The 22,792-nt window shown below is 41.2% G+C and overlaps 1 protein-coding gene across 1 annotated transcript in view; it reads left to right on the top strand.

Moving 5' to 3' along the window:
* The window catches only part of ACTR3 (actin related protein 3), a 63,674-nt gene that overhangs the window by 20,707 nt on the left and 20,175 nt on the right, over positions 1 to 22,792 (top strand). Inside the window, exons 3-5 of the mRNA XM_059704638.1 lie at positions 3,972 to 4,096; positions 18,451 to 18,561; positions 21,200 to 21,295. Of these exons, the coding sequence (XP_059560621.1) occupies positions 3,972 to 4,096; positions 18,451 to 18,561; positions 21,200 to 21,295 (332 nt within the window). The remainder of the gene's footprint in view (positions 1 to 3,971; positions 4,097 to 18,450; positions 18,562 to 21,199; positions 21,296 to 22,792) is intronic.

Below are 22,792 nucleotides of genomic sequence, written 5' to 3' on the forward strand. Positions count from 1 at the left end.
GATTTTCAAATGATTCATCTTTTTCATGCTATATAGTAACACCTGTGATTTACTTGTCCTAATGTTGAATTAAAACTAACTTATTAGATGACAGACCTTTTGAGCCTTTGCTTGGTGGTGCTAACTCCTAGACAGTTTAATTTTGGGAGTGTCAGTAGTTTTTCACAGTAGCACTTATGTGACTGTTTGAATATTTTTATGTATTCTTATTATGAAAATAAGAAAGAAATGGAAAAATAAACATGCAGAGAGTAATGAAAGCAGTTGACATTTCAGAATTAGTGAAGTTGAGAACTAGGTAGAAATTACTAGGCTTGGCAAAGATTGCACATCTTTAGTCTCAGTGGGGTACTAATTGGACATGGATAGCTCATTGGTATACTTTTCTAGGAATTGATTTTGTAAGAAATTAGCCTACTACCTAAGTCTAATTCTTTAATATCTAGAAAGAATTTTAGGTGACAGTGATGATATAGCTTATTCATGCGAGAATAGTGGCCTTAGTTTGGTGGTACCATTCTGTTGTCCTTGTGTACACCGAAGGACAGGTTTGCTTTTCTTTCCTTTTCCTCACATTTATATATCAATTTATTGATTGTTGTTTTTGATGACAAATATTGGCTCTATTGCTGACTTATATAGAAGTACTTTTGTGGACTAGTACTTGACTTTAGTTTTACAAGGGTTGGCAAAAGTAGGTTTATAGTTGTATGTGAACACAGCTTATTCTTTTATTATTTATTTGTATTACAACTGTAAACCAATTTTTGCCCACCCTGTATTTGAATTTAGTGCTGTTAGATCATTGTATATGCTTGTATTAGTTTCCTAAGGCTGCTGTAACAAAGTACCAAAAACTGGGTGGCTTAAAACAACAGAGACTTCAGTTCTGGAGGCCGGAAGTCCAAAACCAAGTTGCCAAAAGGGCCATGATCTTGCTGACAGCTCTAGGGGAGAAACCTTGCCTCTTCTAACTACTGGTGTTTGCTGATAATCCTGGACATTCCTTGGCTTGTATATACAATCACTTGGTTGTCTCCTCACTTTGTATCTCCATGCTGCCTTTTTTCTGTGTCCAGATTTCCTCTTTTTATAAGGACACTAGTCATTGGAGTAGGGTCCACCCTAATAACCTTACTATAACTAGCAAGACCCTACTTCCAGATAAGGTCACATTCTGAGGTTAGGGCTTCAATATATCTTTTTTTTTTGCAGGACACAATTCAGCCTATTTCTGGTTTAGCAATCTCTTAATTTGTAATATTTTATAAGGCGTTATGTTGTGATTAAACAATTATTTTAGGAGATTACTGATATGTCACTTTCATCTTTACAGAATTTGGTTTTGCTTATGTTCTCAAGTGGCTATATGTAGAGTTTTTTGGGGACCTTTAAAATCTTGATCTTTTGAACCTTAGGTTCTCATCACCATTGTACCCATTCTCTATTTCATCTCTGTGTCAAAATATTTTAGTTTTCATTGTCTTTATTTTTCCAGTGTACATTCAGTGTTATTTTGTGTTAGTTTCAGCTGTATAGCATAGTGGTTAGACAATCATATACTTTACAAAGTGTTCCCCGATATTTCCAGTTACCCACCTGGTAGTTTTCATTGTCTTATTATGAGAAGTTGCAGCATGTTAAAAATTTATTTGCCTTCTGAAAGGAGGTGTTTGATTGTGGCGTTTTTTCACCCAACTATTATTTTAATACTGCAGGTACAAAGTTTATAATCAGCAGATATAGTCATGCTACTGATGAGCATAAATATTTGATCTGGAAAGGCTGTAGATATGGTTCAAAGTTATTTTTATATAGCTTTGTTTTCCAGGAAATTTATAGCAAATTATCTAGATGTCTATGTACATTATAAATGAACTAGAGGCCTGGTGCACAGATTCGTGCTCTGGTGGGGTCCCTTGGCCTGGCCTTTGCCCTCTTATAATTTGGGACCCCTTGGAGGATGTTGGAGGCCCAGTGCATGGACTTGGCCTGATCCCTGCAGGCCAGGCCGAGGAACCCCACTGATGCACGAATCCATGCTCTGGACCTCTAGTATGCATTATAAGATCTTTGGTTAATCTCTTTCCGCCCTCCCCCCCGCTTCCCTCTGAGATTCATCAGTCTGTTCCATGTTTCCATGCCTTTGCATTGAGTGTCTGTCCCCTAGTGGTCAGTGTGCATCATAGCTCCTGGTCTAATGGTCAAACCGTCGTTTAGGCTTTATCAACGCTAATAAAAGAGAAAAATGGTAATTGGCGTACGAGCTACCCTTTTCATTGGCTAATCAGGGCTATATGCAAATTAACTGCCAACTAAGATTGGCAATTAACTGCCAACAAGATGGCAGTTAATTTGCATATGTAGGCACAATGCAGGGAGGCGAAAGGGAAAGCAGGAAGAAGCCCCCTGCCACTGACAGTGATCGGAAACCCAGGGGGGAGCTAAGAGCTGGGGGGCAGGGCAAAGGCGGCCCTGGGGCCGCCTTTGCCCTGCCCCCCAGCCATGATCGGAGAATCAGGCGCCTTTTCCGCCCTGGCCAGTGATAGCAGGAAGTAGGGGTGGAGCCAGCGATGGGAGCTGGGCACGGTCGAAGCTGGCAGTCCCAGGAGCTAGGGGTCCCTTGCCTGGGCCTAAAGCGAAGCCCACGATCGTGGGGCCGCTGCAGCTGTGGGTCCCCGCTGCCCGGGCCGGACGCCTAGGCCAGAGGCGTCAGGCCTGGGCAAGGGGCCGATCCTGCGATTGGAGGGTGATGGGGGTCAACGCCTGAGGGCTCCCAGTATGTGAGAGGGGGCAGGCTGGGCTGAGGGACACCCCCCCCCCCACACACACACCCAGTGCACGAATTTCGTGCACCGGGCCCCTAGTATGTATATATATATATATATATATTACTAGAGAAGGTTTCTAACATTTAGGAGTAGAATGTGGATTTAGAATTTCTTTCCTTCAGTATTTTTTGCCCACTTCATTAAGTATATAACTGTTATTAAATGAAAGTATAACAGTTGAATGCCAGATTAACTTAAGTGTATGCATTTTTTATTATTTACATTATAGATATTACATATAGGCATTATGTATAGGTAATTATAATAAAAATGAAGGACTGCTTAACTTGGAGGATTTATAAACATAACTTAATTAAGAAATATGTAATAAGTTTTATGTATAGAACTGTATGCTGAATTTCTGAAGTTTTTTAAGGGGATTATAATACGTTTTACCCAAATGATTTGAAAAAAACTTTTTCTTGTATGATTAGTTTAACAGAACCTTATGTCAGTGTTATATTGAAATTACTAATCTATTATAGTACAAATAGAATAGAAATATGAATGCTTTTATTTATTTATTTTAACAATATATTTTTATTGATTTCAGAAAGGAAGGGGGAGAGAGAGAGAGAGAAACATCAATGATGAGAGAGAATCTTTGATCAGCTGCCTCCTGCATGCCCCCCATTGGGGATCGAGCCCGCAACCTGGGTATGTGCCTTGACCCATGACCTCCTGGTTCATAGGTCCACACTCAACCACTGATCCATGTTGTCCGGGCGTAAAGAAAGCTTTAAAAAAAAATTGCCCTTGTAATTTTTGTGTTGTCATTTGTTAGTGTTTTTAAATTTTTTCTTTTTGATGTTGATTTGGCATATGTTGATTTGGTGGGATTATAAAGTCAAAGTAGATCTTAACAAAGTATTAAAAAATATAATTGAAACATTTCCAGAGCCATACTTCTTTTTTTGGCTTTTAACATTTTGAAACCTTGTCTTTGGATTGAGATTTCATTGTGTTAAATGAATTTGGTCATTTTTTTTTCTTTTACCTATGTGCTTTAGTTTGGCAATTTAAATATGCTAGATCATGTTTTGTTTAATAGCACTTTATAATGGAAGAAGTATTTTATAAATTTGTTTCATCTGAAAATAGTAAAATTTTTGACATGTATAAATAACTTTTATTTTAAAGGTATTGCTATTAAGGAGTCAGCAAAAGTGGGTGATCAAGCTCAAAGGAGGGTGTTGAAAGGTGTTGATGACTTAGACTTCTTCATTGGTGATGAAGCAATAGAAAAACCTACATATGCAACAAAGGTATATTTTATGATTTGTAAATTATAACATTTTTAAAAAAAATTTAGTTTATGATTGTGCCATTTAGAATTTCACTCTGTTATGGGCCTAGTAGCTTCAACCTCTTCACAATAGAAATTTCTCGTTCCCTGTGGCCCCTCCCAACTTAACGTTAACTTTAATTTTTTTCCAAGTGGAAAATTTCAGCCTGCCCAAGTGAGCAGTATTTACTTTTCCATACCTACTAGATCTTAGAATCATCAATGTAATTGCCTTTCTCATTGCCACATTTAGAGACATTTCCCATAAGTATTCAAACCTATACCATTTCTCTCCTTTTTGAAGCTTATGGAAGTGCTGCTCTCTTGTCCCTTCTTTTTCCCTTTCTTATCCTGCCATTCTTCCCCTTCTTCCTTTTTATTGAGGTATAATTTGTATGTAGTAAAATAGGTAAGTCTTAATTATATAGTTAAAAAAATTTTATGACTCCAATCGTAAAACTTAAGGATATAGAGTAAATTTAGTAACCTAGAAGCTTTTCTTGTGTCTACTCCCATAGTCATCACCCCTACCTATACCAAAGGTAAACACTATTCTGACATTTATTATCATATTTTGAACATTGACTTTACCTCATTTGCAGATTTCCTCCTTTGTACCTCATTTCTTCTATACTCATAATTTATCAATGAACACTACCATATGTAAAAAATTTGGCTAAGTGCTGAGAATACAGTGATGAATAACAAAATGACTTTCCTGATAAGGCAGTTATAATGTGGTGGAAAGGAATACACTGAAGAAATAATTATAGGTGTTAAGGGTGTTACAAAAAGGAAAGTATAGAATAACTCTGGGAATGTATATCAGGAATAGCTAACCTATTTTGTGGATTCAGAAAAATCTTCAGGGAGTAAATCTTTAAGCTGAGGCTTGAATAATAAATAGGTATTGGATGTATTGTGTAGGCAAGGTTATATATACTAGGCAGAGATTCCAATATTCAGGAAGGCTTTAAAGTATGAGGGAGCCTGAAACTGAACAACCAGTGTGCCTAAAGCATAGAGGAGGTGGAAAGAAGTGAGGAGGCTGAACAAGTAGGCCAGGATAAGATTGTTGAAAGTGTTGTTAGGCCATGTTAAAGAATTTAACTCTGTCCTTTGGGTAACATTAATGGTTTAAGTAGTGATTAAAAGCACAAATATTGAAGTATATTGGCTTGGCTGGAATTCTGGCTGTGCAACTTACTTTTTTTTTTTCTCTTCAGAGAGGAAGGGAGAGGCATAGAGAGATAGAAATATCAATGATGAGAATCATGGATTGGCTGCCTCCTGCATGCCCCCTACTGGGGATCGAGCCAGAAACTCGGGCATGTGCCCTTGACTGGAATCAAACCTGGGATCCTTTAGCCTATAGGCTGACGCTCTATCCACTGAACGAAACCAGCTAGAGCTGGCTGTGCAACTTTCTAGCTTTGTGATATTCAGTAACTTAACCTTTCTGAGTTTTTGTTTCTTTATCTGTTAAATGGAGATAGTATAGGATTGTTGGGAGATTTAATGAGATGATGCATATAAAACAATTGTTATGGTGCTTTGTACATCATGAATACTCATATATATTGGCTGTTTTTATTTATTTATTTTAAATATATATTTTATTGATATTTTTACAGAGAGGAAGGGAGAGGGATAGAGAATTAGAAACATCGATGGATGAGAGAGAAACATTGATTAGCTGCCTCCTGCACACCCCTACTGGGGATGTGCCCGCAAGCAAGGTACATGCCCTTGACTGGAATCGAACCTGGGACCCTTCATTCTGCAGACTGACGCTCTATCCACTGAGCCAAACTAGTTAGGGCATTGGCTGCTTTTATTATTTGGAAACACAGCATCATTCTAGGAAGACCAAACTATTGTAATAACTAAGGCAAGGAATATTAGTGACTTGTACTACACTTAAGGCAGTAGGCATAGAGAGAAACAGAAATTGTGTGTGCACACAAACATTTAACTTTCATCATAGGGACTTTTCAGTCAGGATGGCAAGCATAGGTAAATCTAGTACTCGCTTCCTTCCACAACCCAATCAAAATTACAACTAAACCATAGGACAACCACTATTTAGAATCACCTGAAATATGGCCGAATGGAAGTCTTACAAGTAGGGAGTTAAAGAAGAAGCCACATTTGAGACTGGTAAGAGGGGTAGAGATGCTGAATGTGCTGGTCCCATACTCACATGTGGCTGATATAAATCAGAAGGGACATCTCAGCTGCAGAGATTCCCCCTTTAGTAGTGAGGGGTCCCAGCCCCACATCAGGCCCCCTGGCCCAGGGTTCCAATGTCAAAAAGAGAAGTCCCATAACTTTTGGCTGTAAAAACCAGTGGGATTGAGGCTGAGGGAGATGGTAGACTGCTGGAGCCTCAGGCAGTTTCTTTAACACATTAAGCACCATGTCAGTCACTGTTGACTGACACTATACTTTCTGTCCAGACCGGTCAGTCACTGGTGCTGCCAGCATGTCAGTGAAATTGGATATCGTGGGCTAAACGGAAAGGAAGACAAAGCAGGCTTGGCGTTTAACATGTTAAAGAGCTCACACACGGACTTATTCGGACTCCCTCCCTCTGAGCTCTATCACTGGGCAACAGCGTGAAAAAGGCATCAGAGACATAGGGGAAGGAACTGAAATGTCTAGCATCAGGGCAAGAGCTGGGGAGGCAGCTTTCTTCCAGACAGAAGTGCTGGCAGAGGCCATTGTTGCTTTGATGAGCTATCTACCTCCACAGAGCCAGCATGTCTGAGTCTCCATCAACTTGGCTAACACTGTCCACCCTCCCCACCTTGTGATCCCTTGAGGCCCCACCTCACCCAATTTCAGGAGTACCCATGATGTTTACAGTAGCTTTTCCCTATGAATGACCTGTCTTGGCTCATGTTTTAGATTTTCCTAAAAATATCTCAAACAAGCAGTACCTGGACTCTGCATACCCCATACCTTTCACTAAGTGGCCCCAGGCCTGGCAGTAGCAGCAGCTAGCCTTGATTTGTAGCTTGGCCTCTCCTGGGCCAACACACGTAGCAGACATTTGCAGATTGCTTTGTAACTCATGACAGATGGCTCTGGGCAGTAACAGGCAATGGCTGATCTTGGCCTGCACCTCCCTGGAGGCCTGAGAGCCCATGCACCCAGAGGACACCTTCTGACCACGTTGAAGCATCACTACACAAACTACTCCACAAGTGACACACTAAAGGGACAAATTCAGTGAGCACCAGAGCCCTGCTGAAGTAAGTCCTACTCTGTGGGATGGGCCCCTGCGCAGCTGATCCTCCATGGTGGTCAGAGGTCAGTGGTCTGTGGTCACAGCCAGTCCTTGCAGCTGATGGGCCTGGGGATAAATTATTCATTATTGATGTTCCAATAGCAATCAAAGTACACAGTCCACACAGAGGGCACACCCCGATTGCCCATTTTGGGTTATCAGAGAGGCTATGTCACTAGGCCCTACGGAACACCTACTATATTAGGCTACTCTACTATCCTGGTAGATGTAGCAGCTCTACATAATGCGTAGAAACAAATAGAGGAAGGGTGCCAAGATGAGGAGACAAAGAAACATGTCCCAAATGAAAGAACAGAACTCAACTCCAGAAAGAGAACTAAATGTATTATAGATAAGCAATCTACTAGATCAGTGGTTCTCAACCTTCCTAATGCCCCGACCCTTTAATACAGTTCCTCATGTTGTGGTGACTCCCAACCATAAAATTATTTTCATTGCTGCTTCATAACTGTAATTTTGCTACTGTTATGAATCATAATGTAAATATCTGATATGCAGGATGTATTTTCATTGTTACAAATTGAACATAATTAAAGCATGGTGATTAATCACAAAAACAATATGTAATTATATATGTTTTCCGATGGTCTTAGGCGACTCCTGTGAAAGGGTCGTTCGACCCCCAAAGGTGTCGCGACCCACAGGTTGAGAACCACTGTACTAGATGAAGACTTCCAAACACTGCTTATAAGGATGCTCAGTGAACTTAGTGAGAACCTTACAGCATGAAAAAGTATCATTCAGATGTGAAGGATACATTAACTGAAATGAAAAATAATTTATAGGGATTCAACAGTAGAGTAGAGGATGCCAAGATAAAATCAGCGATATGGAATATGAGGAAGCAAAAAAACACCAACTAGAAGAGCAAAAAGAAAGCAGAATGAAAAAATATGAAGATAGTGTAAGGGGCCTCTAGGACAACTTCAAGCATGCCAACATTCACATCATAGGGATGCCTGAAGGAGACGAAAAGGAGCAAGATTTTAAAAACCTATTTGAGAAAATAATGACAAAAAACTTACCTTACCTGGGGAAAGAAATAGACATACAAGTCCAGGAAGCACAGAGAGTCTCAAACAAGGTGACCTCAAAGAGGCCCACACCAAAACACATCATTAAAATGCCAAAGGTTAAAGACAAAGAGAGAATCTTAAAAGCAGCAAGAAAAAAGCAGTTAGTTACCTACAAGAGAGCTCCCATAAGACTGTCAGCTGATTTCACAACAACAACTTTGCAGGCCAGAAGGGGCTGGCAAGAAATATTCAAAGTGAAGAGCAAGGACCTACAAACCAAGATTACTCTACCCAGCAACGCTGTCATTTAGGATGGAAGGACATAAAGAGCTTCCTAGACAAGAAAATGCTAAAGGAATTCATCATCACCAAACCAATACTACAAGAAACGTTGGGTTTTCTTTCTAAGGAAAAAAAAAAAAAAGAAGATAAAAATATGAACAATAAAATGGCAATAAGTACATATCTATCAATAATTGAGTTAACAAGCAGAACAGAAATAGCCTCACAGATACAGAGAACATTTTGATTGTTGCCAGAAGGGAGGGGGGTGGGGGGAATGGGTGAAAAAGGTGAAAGGATTAAGAAGTATAAATTGGTTGTTACAGAATAGTCATGGGGGTGTAAAGTGCAGCATAGGGAATATAGTCAGTAATCTATAATAATAAAAGTGTAATATGCTAATTAGACCAGACGTCCACCGGATGACCTTCCGGATGAAGCTGGGGCTGCAAGGGAAGCTCTGTTCCCGGGTGCCTGCTGGTGGACGGAGGGAAGCCTGGGTCCCAGGTGCCAGAGGAAAGCTGGTGCCAGCAGCCTGAGGAAGGAAGGCCTACCCTTAAACAAATTTCGTGCATCGGGCCTCTAGTATTCTAATAACTATGTGTGGTATCATATGAGTGTGAGATTTATCCAGATGATCTCTTAGTAAGTTATGGAATATCTAATTGCTGGGGTGCACATATGAAACTAATATAATAATGTATGTCAAATGTAATTGAAACAAAAATGATTTGAAAATGGGGAAAAATAAACCTTTGTCATGGGAAACTTTATATATAAAATAGAGGAAAGACTATGAACCTCCAGGTATCCATTTCAGAGCTATGGAAGTTATCAACCTTGGACCACCCTTGTTTTATCAAATCTCCCTCTTACCCCCAGATTATTTCAAAGTAAATTCCAAATATTGTTTTACCTATAAATACTTATCTTTTAAAGATAAAGACTTTAAAAATATATCTTAAGTATATTACCCCTGAATACAGTGCAGTTTCTTAATATCTAAAATCTAGTCAGTGCTCAGATTTCTCCGATTATTAATCTGTTTGAATCAAGATTCAGACATTGTGTACTCATTGGATTTGGTTGATAACTCCATTCTTTTTATAGGTTCTTCTCTATGTATGTTTCTTCTTGCCTTTTAAAATTTCAATCTTCACTTTATATACTTATTGATTTTTTAAAGGGGAGGAAGGAAGGAGGTAGAGAAAGAGGAAAGGGGTGGGGAGAGATGAGTGCAAGAGAGAACATCGATTGGTTGCCTTCCATACGTGCCTTTACCAGGTATTGATCCCGAAATCTAGGCAAGTGCTTTTTTTTTTTTTTTTTTAATATATTTTATTGATTTTTTACAGAGAGGAAGGGAGAGGAATAGAGAGTTAGAAACATTGATGAGAGAGAAACATCGATCAGCTGCCTCCTGCACACCCCCCACTGGGGATGTGCGCGCAACCAAGGTACATGCCCTTGACCGGAATTGAACCCGGGACCTTTCAGTCCGCAGGCCAATGCTCTATCCACTGAGCCAAACTGGTTACAGCTAGGCAAGTGCTTTGACCAGGAATTGAACCCACAAACTATGGGACTATGCTCCAACCAACTGAGCCACACTGGCCAAGGCTATCCCTTTTGGTCTTTATTTATATAAAATTTTTGGTTGTCTTGTTAAATGACCCATATTCTGGATTTTGATGATTGCATCCTTGTGTCATTTAATGTGATCCTCTGCTTTCTATATTTATTTTGGGGGGGAGGGGCTGTTGTAAAATGGTAGTTAAATCTAGAAGTTTGGTTAGATTTTTGTAAAAATAGTATGGGGGTTTTTTTTGCCAAGAATAAAAAAATGGATATTTAAGGAGTAACAGGGAATGGTTAACAAGATATTGGTAGCATTATTTTTGTACATAGTAATTGCGGATAATTCTCAGTCCTTGCTTCTCCTTATTTCTTAAGATTGAGAACATTTAAGGAGAAACACTTTTGGCTGGGTTGTGATGTAGGAAGGAGAAGATTAGTTTTTAACAAGTAGTGTTTTAGGTATCTGGGAGACATCTGATACATTGTTAGACAAATACTTGGCTTTTGGAACTCAGAAAAAAGACATAAATATTTGGAAGGTATCAGTTACCTTTGGAAGGGCTGAAATTACCTAGGGGAGTGTGTATCAGGGAAGAGCCTAGGACACAGCCTGATTAGTGCTCTATTTAGGTTTGGATAGGAGAGGAAATCGTTGCAAAGGAGACTGAGAAAGCATGGTTAGAGGATGGGGAAATAGGAAAGTGATAGACAGCATGGAATGTTTCTAAGATATCAAGTCACCTGGAGCCCATATATTAATTACTGTTTTTTTTAGCTACAAGGATGTCATTTGTCACCTTAATAAAAACCATTTTAGGAGTAATAAAAACCATTTTAGTGGCTGGGTTACAGTAGGATGGATTGTGAATGGTAGGCCAGAAAAAAAAGTCAATATTCATTCAGGTTTGGCTGTGATTGGGGGGGGAGGGGGGGGAGAGACAGAGAGAGAGAGAGAGAGAGAGAGAGAGAGAGAGAGAGAGAGAGAGAGAGAGAGAGATCAAGAGACATGTGAGTTTAAGGTAGAAGAGATGTTTAAATGCTATTGTGAAAGTGCCATTAGAAAATGAGATTAAAATAACGTAATTAAGTCAGAAGGATCAGGTCCAGAGCACAGGTTATCTAATTTATATGTGGAAGACTCTCTTATATTACTAAAAAGTGAAAGAGAAAAGAATGTATGGAGTCAATTTTATAGATTTGATGAAGGGATTCCTGACTGTTGGTGTCTGCCGTTTCTGTGAAATACATGGCGATATCATCTCTGCTTTCCAGGAAATAGTGGGAAGTGAAATCTGAATAATGGGGACATTTAAAATCATCATTGTAGAGAGTAAAGATGAATAGAGTAGAGAAACAAATGCTTGCCTGGCAAAGTTAGGTCTATTTGAGAATAGCAATTATGAATGCTTAGTTTTATCAACCCAGTTACATATGTTTTTTCAGTACAGCCAGCATTCTGTGTATGGGCAAGTTTAGGGTAGGATCATGCTGAGTTGGGCTTTGATAGATGGAATGACAAAAGGAAATATGAATAATCAAAGTGATGTGCGTAAAATCTAAGAGAGAAAGAGAGAGAGTGTGTGTGTGTGTTAGGGCAGGGCGGAGTGGTGATAGCTAGGGAATAATTATAATAGCTAGTGGCCTGCTAGTCTAATTGTGTATGTCTGTGGGTTGGGGAGGGAAGGAGGATAGCTAGGGAATAATTATAATAGCCAGTGGCCTGCTAGTCTAATTGTGATAGAGGTATAGCAAGTTGTTGGAGGATGAACACTTATGATCAGAGTGGGGCGTTCTTGCATTTCTGGTACTTAGAGATGCTGAGGATACTAAGATTTAAACTAGCCAAACGGGGAAAAGAAATCTTTGAAGGTGTTGAAGTCAGTGAGCTCAGAGACCATAGTTCCTCAGATTCTTTTCCCTTAAACACGTTTTCATGTCTCCCAAATACTGCAAGCAAACCTAAAAAACAAAAACTTTCTCAGTCTTTATTTGTACCTTCTTTCCTCAGCCTTTTAGCTATTATTTTCCTTTTGAAAGCAAATTTCTTATTTAGTCTCTAATCCAATCTAATAAAAGAGAAACATGGTAATTAGCGTATGACTGCTACCCTTCCCATTGACTAATCAGGGCAATATGCAAATTAACTGGCAGCTAAGATGGTGGCCGGCAGCCAGGCAGCTTGAAACTAATACAGCCGTAGGCAAACTACGGCCCGCGGGCCGGATCCGGCCCTTTGAAATGAATAAAACTAAAAAAAAAAAAAACTGTACCCTTTTATGTAATGATGTTTACTTTGAATTTATATTAGTTCACACAAACACTCCATCCATGCTTTTGTTCCGGCCTTCCGGTCCAGTTTAAGAATCCATTGTGGCCCTCGAGTCAAAAAGTTTGCCCACCCCTGAACTAACATGAGGCTTGCTTGCTTCAGTGACGGAGGACTCCAACGTTCCCCGCCTGCCTTGCCGGGCTCTGAGCTTGCAGTTTAAGAAACATTGCAACAAATATAGAAGCTAAACAAAACCCCAGAAACCTGCTTTCAGCGAGCCCGGGATCTCAGAGCTGGAGTTATACATTGTTTTGATTATAGAACCCAAACAAACCAGATACCTGCTTTCAGCAGCAGAGCTGGAGCCAGAGCTAAAGCTGGCCCAGAATTAAAAAGAAAAAGAAAAAAAGGAGCAGTTGGGAGCTTCAGTCGGCCTGAAAACAGCCCTCAGCCCCTCACCCAGGCTGGCCAGGCACCCCAGTGGGGACCCCCTCCCTGATCCAGGACACCCTTCAGGGCAAACCAGCCAGCCCCACGCATGCACCAGGCCTCTATCCTATATAGTAAAAGGGTAACATGCCTCCCGGCACCGGGATCAACGTGACAGGGGGCAGCACCCAAACCCCCTGATCGCCCTGCGGCTCTGTGTGTGACAGGGGGCGGGGCCACAACCTCCTTATCCACCCTGCTCTGTTTGTGACAGGGGAAGGCGCCCCAACCCCCTGATCGCCCTGCGGCTGTGTGTGACAGGGTGTGGCGCATTAACCCCCTGATCGGCCCTGCTCTGTGTGTGACAGAGTTCGGCGCCCCAACCTCCCCCCCACCCCCACGGGCCCTGCTCTGTGTGTGACAGGGTAGAGCCATAACCTCCCCATCGGCCCTGCCCTGAGTGTGAGAGTGGCGGCGCCCCAACCACCTGATCCACCCTGCCCTCAGTGTGATGGGGCGGGGCCCCACCCCCCAATCGGCCCTACCCTGAGCATGGCTGAGGGTGGCATCGCAACCTCCCAATCCGCCCTGCTCTGTGCATGATAGGGGGCGGCGCCCCAACTCCCCAATTGGCCCTGCTCTGAGCCCGACCAGGGGCTGCACCTAGGGATGAGGCCTGCCCTCTGCCACCCGGGAGCAGGCCTAAGCCAGCAGGTCGTTATCTCCCGAGGGTTCCCAGACTGCGAGAGGGCACAGGCCGGGCTGAGGGACTCCCCTTCCCCCCCCCCCCCCGAGTGCACAAATTTTTGTGCACCGGGCCTCTAGTTATTTGATAAAGTATTAAATTGATTGTGTGTAACAGTCTTCGTCCTTCTTGATTTGTCTTTTCTGTTTCTAACATAGACTATTCTTTATTTGTTACTGTTTTATTTTCCCTATTGTTGCTGGTTCTTTCTCTGTTGCCCACTACTCAAATGTTTTTATTTCCCAGGTACTGTCCTTGATTCTCTGCTATTTCTTTATTAAATACTTCGTGGAGGTGATCTCATCCACTCCTCTGTCTGCAACTACAACCTAAAATCCCTACATCCAATTCCTTGGCCACATTTCCAACTACCTATTGCCTGGCTCTCAAATGTAATCTACCAAAACAAAACTTATTATATACTAGAGGCCCGGTGCACAAAAATTTGTGCCCCCCCCCCCGGGGGGGGGGGGACAGTCCCTCTGCCTGGCCTGTGCCCTCTTACAGTCTGGGACCCCTCTGGGGATGACCATCTGCTGGCTGAGGCCTGTTCCCCAGGCGATTGGGCCTAAACTGGCAATCAGACATTACTCTGGCAGCCCGGCAGCCCTCGGGGGATGTCCACTTGCCAGTGGGGAGCAGACGTAAACTGCAGTCGGACATCCTCAGCACTCCTGAGGAGGCAGGAGAGGCTCCCACCACCACCGCTGTACTGGCAGCCATCAGCTTGGCTTGTGGCTGAGCAGAGCTCCTCCATGTGGGAGCTCACTGACCACCCGAGGGCAGCTCCTGCGTTGAGTGTCTTCCCCCTGGTGGTCAGTGTGTGTCATAGTGACCAGTCATTCCCAGTCTTTCTGCTGTTAGGGTCAGTTTGCATATCACCCTTTTACTATATAGGATAGAGGCCTGGTGAACGGGTGGGGGCCGGCAGGTTTGCCCTGAAGGGTGTCCTGGATCAGGGTGAGGGTCCCACTTGGCTGCCTGGCCAGCCTGGGTGAGGGGCTAAGGGCTGTTTTCAGGCTGCCCGCACCCCCTTCAGGGTCGGGGTCCCCACTGGGGTGCCTGGCCAGCCTGGATGAGGGGCTGATGGCTGTTTGCAGCTGGTCCCACCCCCTTCAGGGTGGGGGTCCCCACTGGGTTGCCTGGCCAGCCTGGATGAGGGGCTGATGGCTGTTTTCAGGCAGGCCAAGACTGCAACTGAAGCTCCCAGTCTCTCCTTTTTTCTTTTTATTCTGGGATTTATTTACCTTATGTAATTGAAACTTTGTTGCGGTTCCAGCTCCAAGGTTGGCTGGCTGAAAGCAGGTATCTGGGGTTTGTTTAGCTTCTATAATTGCAACATTGTTGCATCTGGAGCTCAGACCTGGGCCGCGGCAGGTGGGGAACCTGGCTTCCTCCATCGCTGGGGCAACCAAGACTCATGTTCGCTTCAGCTGCGTGGATGCTGGCCGCCATCTTGGTTGGCAGTTAATTTGCATATCACCCTGATTAGCCAATGGGAAGCATAGCAGAGGTATGGGTAATTACCATGTTTGTGTATTATTAGATAGGATACTCTACCCTTGTTTAGTTCAAGAAAAAATAAAACACAACTTTTGTGTCTGGATTAATAGTTCTTTCCAGTCTGACTTCAAAGCTAAAAATATTGATATCTTTGTGTTTCTTCTAATTCTTATTGATAGAAATCTTAAATCTGGCCTAATATCATTGACTAGAGGCCTCGTGCATGAAAATTCATGCACTGGAGGTGGGGTTCCTCAGCCCAGCCTGCCCCCTCGGGGGCGGCAGGCGACCTGGAGATCAGGGGAAGTCACGCCCCATCGCACCTCTGCTGCTGCCACTGCCGGCAGCACAAGCTTCGGCTGGCCCTGGTTACCTGAGCCTCTGGCGGCCCTGGGTGGCTGGGCAGCCGCCATCTGAGGCTTGCCTGCGCCTCGGGCCAGCCCTGGGTGACTTAGGGGACTGGGGGACTCTGGAGGCAGGCGCCCCACTGGGGCTGAGGGGACTGGGCGCCATCATCTTTGAGGGCATGGCAGTCAATTAGCATATTCCCTCCTTATTGGCTGTGGGCGCCGCCATCTTTGAGGACAGGGCAGTCAATAAGAATATTCCCTCCTTATTGGCCGGGGGCACTGCCATCTTTGAGGGTAGGGCAGTCAATTAGCATATTCCCTCCTTATTGGCTGTGGGCGTTGCCATCTTTGCAATGGGGTGAGGGTCAATTAGCATATTCCCTCCTTATTAGATAGGATACCACAGTTGGGGCTTTTATTTTCCCTTGCTTAGTTGTCTTAAAATTCTTTTCAGCTTTCTCAGTGCTGCTATAATAATCTTCCTAAAAATCAAAGCTGTTCTTGTCACTCCCCTGATTAAAATTTTCTGCCAATGCCCTATTTCTTACAGAATAAAATCTAAATACAAGGAAAATACAGTTTTTGAGAATCTGGTCTCTTTATCTAGAACTGATCTGTCTCTCTACACCCCTACCCCCAACCTTTTGTCACACATATTTCTCATTGTTAAATGCAGTGTTTGTCTTTTTACATATTTTTTTCTTTCTATTCTATATCTACATGTTCTTCCCTCTTCTTCCTCCAAGAAAATAAAATCAATAAGGTTGCTCCTTTAAGTAAGACCCAGCTTAGATATGACCTTATCAGTCATATAGGAGTATTTCTATTTTTCCTCAGGAGCCTAGCTCCTCATCTAGTCCTAGGTACTTTATTTCTTTAAAAATTTACAATAGATTTGTATCTATCTCTTTCACTAGCTTGAGGGGGGCAGGTGGTTCATGTCCTTAGCATTTGTGCCCATGGTTCACAGTTGCTACACAATAAAATAACACAGACTATTTAAATATGTAAACTTCAGTAATGTAATAAAATGAATGATGTAGTACATATTTTTCCTTACTTAAAGCAAGGAAATTCATAATATAATGCCTTAAAAAGTATGGAGAAGTCTAGGGTGAGATGTGGATATTGGGGATTAACTGATAATAGGTTTAATGACTGAGTAAATGACTATAGGAGGTTTACTTGTTCTTTCAGTGTAAGGTATTGAGTATGTACTTGCATGGAACTGTATATTTTGTTTGTTTCTTTTTCTGTTATATATATTTAAAATTTTTTTGCATAAATGTTAATTTGCTTGTTTAAGGAATTCTTTATATATTTGGAGTACTAACTTTTGTTAGTTATATGTGTTGTGGAACTGTATTTTATTGCAGAGATTCACAAATTTTCTCAATGTCTTTAGTGTCTCAGTAAGATTGTTTAGAGTGACATCTAGACCAAAAGAAATATCTAACAGCTTGCTAGGTCTAAGGAATTAAATAGCCTTTTGAAAAAAATAAGACACTTATTTGAAAGGAAAAATGTTTAATTGTTAAATAATTACAATTTTATAAGAATGCATGTGCCTGTTAGGTATTTCACAACTTCTCACACCTGGAATCAGATTGCACATCTCCTCCTGCATTTTTTATTTTACATTAGTTTTTGGGGGAGGTACTAGTTTTTATTATAGCAACTACTGGCAACTCAGCTTCTCAAAGAAGTGATGTTATTGAAAATAATATATGTAGTATTACCTAATGTTGAAACTGAATTTCTCTGCTAGTGTTGGACTGATTTTGAGTGTCACTGTATTTTCTTGAAAAATTTAAAGTAATTGGTGTTGTCTTTGTGAATTTGCTGTAGTACCCTGGGGCTCAGTTTTGAAAGCATGTTCCTTAACAAATATATATAGTTTTTCTTTTAATTTTACGTGCTTGATTTATTATTGCTATATACTTACCAACTATGTTTTATATATTAGGCACATAGCAATTATTTATGAAAGAGCTGATAAATTAAATGTTAAGGAAATTGTAGTAAACTATAATTTTCATAGGCTTAATTTTAAATTTTTCGCTTATTCCAAAATTTTCAGAAATCCAGACAGACTAGTACAGTGATGGCGAACCTTTTGAGCTCGGCGTGTCAGCATTTTGAAAAACCCTAACTTAACTCTCGTGCCGTGTCACATGTAGAAATTTTTTGATATTTGCAACCATAGTAAAACAAAGATTTATATTTTTGTTATTTATTTTATATATTTAAATGCCATTTAACAAAGAAAAATCAACCAAAAAAAATGAGTTCGCGTGTTACCTCTGACACGCATGTCATAGGTTCACCATCACTGGACTAGTACAATGATTTTCCATCTATATTTACAATTTTTAACATTTTTACATTATGTTTTACATTATAATTTTAACATGTTTGCATTATGTTTTTAATTGAATCACCAGAAAATATATTGTAGGGATAATTTTACTTATTTCTAAATAGTTATGTATGAATCCCTAAAGAATTATCTACAGCCCTAACCGGTTTGGCTCAGTGGATAGAGCGTCAGCCTGCAGACTGGAGGGTCCCAGGTTCGATTCTGGTCAAGGGCATGTACCTTGGTTGCGGGCACATCGATGTTTCTCTCTCATTGATGTTTCTAACTTTCTATCCCTTTCCCTTCCTTTCTGTAAAAAACTCAATAAAATATGTTTTTATAAAAAAAGAATGATCTACAGTTTGATTATCACACCTAAGAAATGCTGTCCTTTTCTAATACTAATGATCTAGTATTCTCTGGGTTTTTAAATTTTGGTAGTTTATTTTGATGTTAATAATATTTGTATTTTATTATTTTGTTTTAATAGTGGCCAATTCGCCATGGTATAGTTGAAGATTGGGATTTGATGGAAAAGTTTATGGAACAAGTGATCTTTAAATATTTAAGGGCAGAACCTGAAGACCATTATTTTCTTCTGGTAAGTACAAATTGTAATTTCACTGAGGAAAGTTTTGAAGAAACCCAATGAGAATATTTTCATTACATCTGTGTTCATGAGGGCATGCTTTATTTTTTATTAAATTGTCATATGTCTAAAAGACTCTAAAAAGCTCTTTTGTCTTTAAGATTATTCTATTCTGGCCGAACCGGTTTGGCTCAGTGGATGGAGCGTCGGCCTGCGGACTGAAGGGTCCCAGGTTCGATTCCGGTCAAGGGCATGTACCTTGGTTGCGGGCACATCCCCAGTGGGGGGCGTGCAGGAGGCAGCTGATCGATGTTTCTCTCTCATCAATGTTTCTAACTCTCTATCCCTCTCCCTTCTTCTCTGTAAAAAATCAATAAAATATATTTTAAAAAAAAGATTGTTCTGGAGTTCAAATAGAGTAGTAACATATTGAAACAACAAAGTTTAGGCACTTAAGAAATTCTTTTGATAATTAATATGTAATCTTTTTGATAGAAATAGTAAGGTTCAGAAAAAAGTTGGAAATATGGCGCTTCCCTTTTTAATTGTAGTCTGATTATTATTTCATTTGTAATTTTTGGCAACAAAAATACAACTTAATTTTTAAACTTTCTTCTTTTTACCAAAATAGTTCCATGTTCATATCTATCTTTAAAAAATTAAATGGTATAAGATCGAAAATAAAAAAACAGCACTCTTCTTCCTCATGTCTCCCAACCCTTGATTCGTATTCCCCAGAGATTAACATTTAAAAATTCATCCATGTTGTTGAGGATACCAATAACTTGTTGCTTTTTCTGGGTTGCATTCCATTAGATGAGTATGCCTTACTATGTATTTTCTGTTGATGATCACCTGGGCTGTTGCCAGTTTTTTACTATTAACAATATTTTGGCTACTGGGAACTTTCCTATACAGATCTTTTTGGGGACATATGTTTTCATTTCTCTTGTATAAATACTTTGGTACAGAATTGCTGTAGGTAGGTGCATAATAGGTTTTTTAGGAAACTTTCAGAACTTTTTCAGAACCTTTTATATAAGATGTAAGTTGGTTGCTCTACAATCTGCCCAGTATTTGGTGTGTTAGTCTTTTTAGTTTTAGCCATTTTAGTGGGTGTGTAAGCTTTCTCATTTTGGTTTTAATTTACAATTTCCTGATGACTAATGACATTGAGCACTTTTTCATGTACTTACTAGCTATCTGTTTTCCTTATGAAGTTTCTGATTATATTTTATGTAGAACTGCTGTTTGTTTTGGAGTTTATAGTTTAACTGCTTTGGTTTTAGTATGCTTAATTTTGTATGTATTGCTAAATATCTTCATACTGTTGAACCTAGTTCCAAACTCTCTCAACATCAGGCAGTTTGCTTATTAAAAGTTTTACATGTGAAAAACTCTATTCCTGCTTAGTTTTTTTAAACTTTATTTATAAGGCCTTTTAAAATTGAAAAAAATACATTTAATTTGTAATGAATTCAAGTTTTATCATTTTTTTTTTTTTTGTAATTTTTGCTCTGTAAATGTAAGGAATCCATGGCCTTCCTCAAGGTCAAAAAGATAATTCTTTTGTGTTAAGTTTAAAAGTTTTGCCTTTTAACTTTATATATTTGAGATAACAAAAAGGATTGGATTGTCATATCAGACTCATAAGAATCAGTTTTACCCAGTTTCCAACTTTAATAATTTAAATGAATTAAATGATCTTGAGACATAAGCAAAAAATGAAATCTGGGATTGCCATTGCTGTTCCCTAGGTCCTTTTTGCCTCAGACTTAACCCAGATACAAGTTTCTAAGTGATATATGCAGCCACATAACTTAAACTGAAGAGAACTATGTAAATATCTCCATTTTATAGTCGCTTAACAGTTATGTAACTTACATAACATTTTTTTCAGGAAGCTGTGCCATGAATTTGTAGAATCTTGACTTATCTATCTATATAAAACCCTACTATGCAAATTCACCAAATGGCAGAACAACTGGCGGAGTGACCAGTTGCTATTATGCGCACTGACCACCTGGGGGCAGATGCTTAACGCAGGAGCTGCCCGCAGGCCCCAACCTATGGTGGCAGCGAGAGGTGGGGCCGGCGAGCAGGTGGTGCCAGGCCAGCCAAGGCGGGTGCAAGCAGGGGCAGCCCAATCACCCTGCTAGTCACCCTGCGGATTGGCCCTGATCGTTAGCCAGGCCTAGGGACCCTACCCATTCACGAATTTCATGCACTGGGCCTCTAGTTTACTATACTTGTACACAGATCAGGTACATTCTGCTATAAATAATGCATAGATGATTCTTCCACTAGCAAATACCACTGGGGGTTTTTCATTACCATGTTTAGAAGGTCATTTGATTGGGTCTCCTTCCTTCTTCCTCCTTCCTTCTTTCCCTTTCTAAATGTTTAATTCTTCAAGTGGTGTGACAGGAATTCAGTTTCCTTTTTTTTAATGTGAATAACCATATTTTTGTATATGTTTAGATCTGTTTGAATTCTCTATTTTTTTCTTTGATTGTGTCTGTCTTTACCTCTAAGTTTTAATGACTTTTAAATACAGTGTTTGAAATAAATTATTTCTAATTTAAAATTGTCTATTAAGTTATCAAAATAATCTGATATTGTCTATTTAAAATGTTATTCAATTTAATAGACTGAACCTCCTCTGAATACTCCAGAAAACAGGGAATATACTGCTGAAATAATGTTTGAGTCTTTCAATGTTCCAGGCTTGTACATTGCTGTGCAGGTAAGCAAGTTCATAAGTTAAGAGACTCTGGATTCTTAAGTTTTAATCTGGTTTAATTCTCTATCTATGTATTATAACCTCAAAGCATATCCTAGTTCTCTCTTGAGTTGGTAATTTAGAAATCATATTATAGGATATTGAGTTTTAGTCAGTAGAAAAGAAGTGTTAAAGTATAGTAATGGTTTTTGGTTAACTCAAATCCTTTTATAGGACAGAAAAAAGGGAACTAAAGTTCATTGAGTGTTTCTGCCATGTCAGGAACTTCATATTCGATCTAATAAAAGAGAAACATGGTAATTAGCATACGACCGCTACCCTTCCCATTGGCTAATCAGGGCGATATGCAAATTAACTGCCAGCCAAGATGGCGGACGGCAGCCAGACAGCTTAAAGCGAACATGAGGCTTGTTTGCTTCAGTGACGGAGGACTCCAACATTCCCCGCATGCCGCTGCCGGCCTCTGAGCTGCAACTATGTTACAAATATAGAAGCTAAACAAAACCCCAGAAACCTGCTTTAGTCCGCCAGGCTTCAGCCAGCAGGATCGCAACATTGTTTCAAATACAGAAGGTAAACAAAGGCCAGAAACCTGCTTTCAGCAGCGGAGGCCTAAGAGCTGGAGCCAAGCCTCAAAGCTAAAGCTGGTCCAGAATTAAAAAAAAAGAAATAAAGGAGCGGTTGGGAGCTTCAGTCACCCGCCAGCCTGAAAACAGCCCTCAGCCCCTCACCCAGACTGGCCAGGCACCCCAGTGGGGACCCCCACCCTGATCCAGGACACCCTTCAGGGCAAACCAGCCGGCCCCACCCGTGCAGCAGACCTCTATCCTATATAGTAAAAGGGTAATATGCCTCCCAGCACTGGGATCAGCGGAGCCGAGAGGCCTCCCAGCACCGGGATCAGCGTGACAGGGGGCAGCACCCAAACCCCCTGATCGCCCTGAGGCTCTGTGTGTGACAGGGGCGGGGGGCCACAACCTCCCTATCAGCCCTGCTCTGTTCATGACAGGGGAAGGTGCCCCAACCCCCTGATCAGCCCTGCTCTGTGCCTGATAAGGGGAGCTCCCCAACCCCCTGATCACCCTGCGGCTCTCTGTGTGACAGGGTGCGGCGCCCGAACCCCCTGATCGGCCCTGCTCTGTGTGTGATGGGGTAGAGCCATAACCTCCACATTGGCCCTGCCCTGAGTGTGACAGTGCCGACGCCCCAACCCCCTGATCGGCCCTGCTTTGTGGGTGATAGAGGGCGGCGCCCCAACCCCCTGATCCACCCTGTTCTGTGTGTGACGGGGGGTGGTGCCCCAACTCCCCTATCGCCCCTACTCTGTGCGTATCAGGGGGGAGCTCCCCAACCCCCCGATGGGCCCTTCTCTGTGCGTGACAGGGGGGAGCTCCCCAACCCCCTGATCGATCCTGCTCTGTGCGTGACAGGGTACGGAGCCCCAACCTCCCTGATGGGCCCTGCTCTGTGCGTGACGGGGTATGGAGCCCCAACCCCCCT

This window comes from Myotis daubentonii, chromosome 7, assembly GCF_963259705.1.
Source record: "Myotis daubentonii chromosome 7, mMyoDau2.1, whole genome shotgun sequence".
Lineage (NCBI taxonomy): Eukaryota > Metazoa > Chordata > Mammalia > Chiroptera > Vespertilionidae > Myotis > Myotis daubentonii.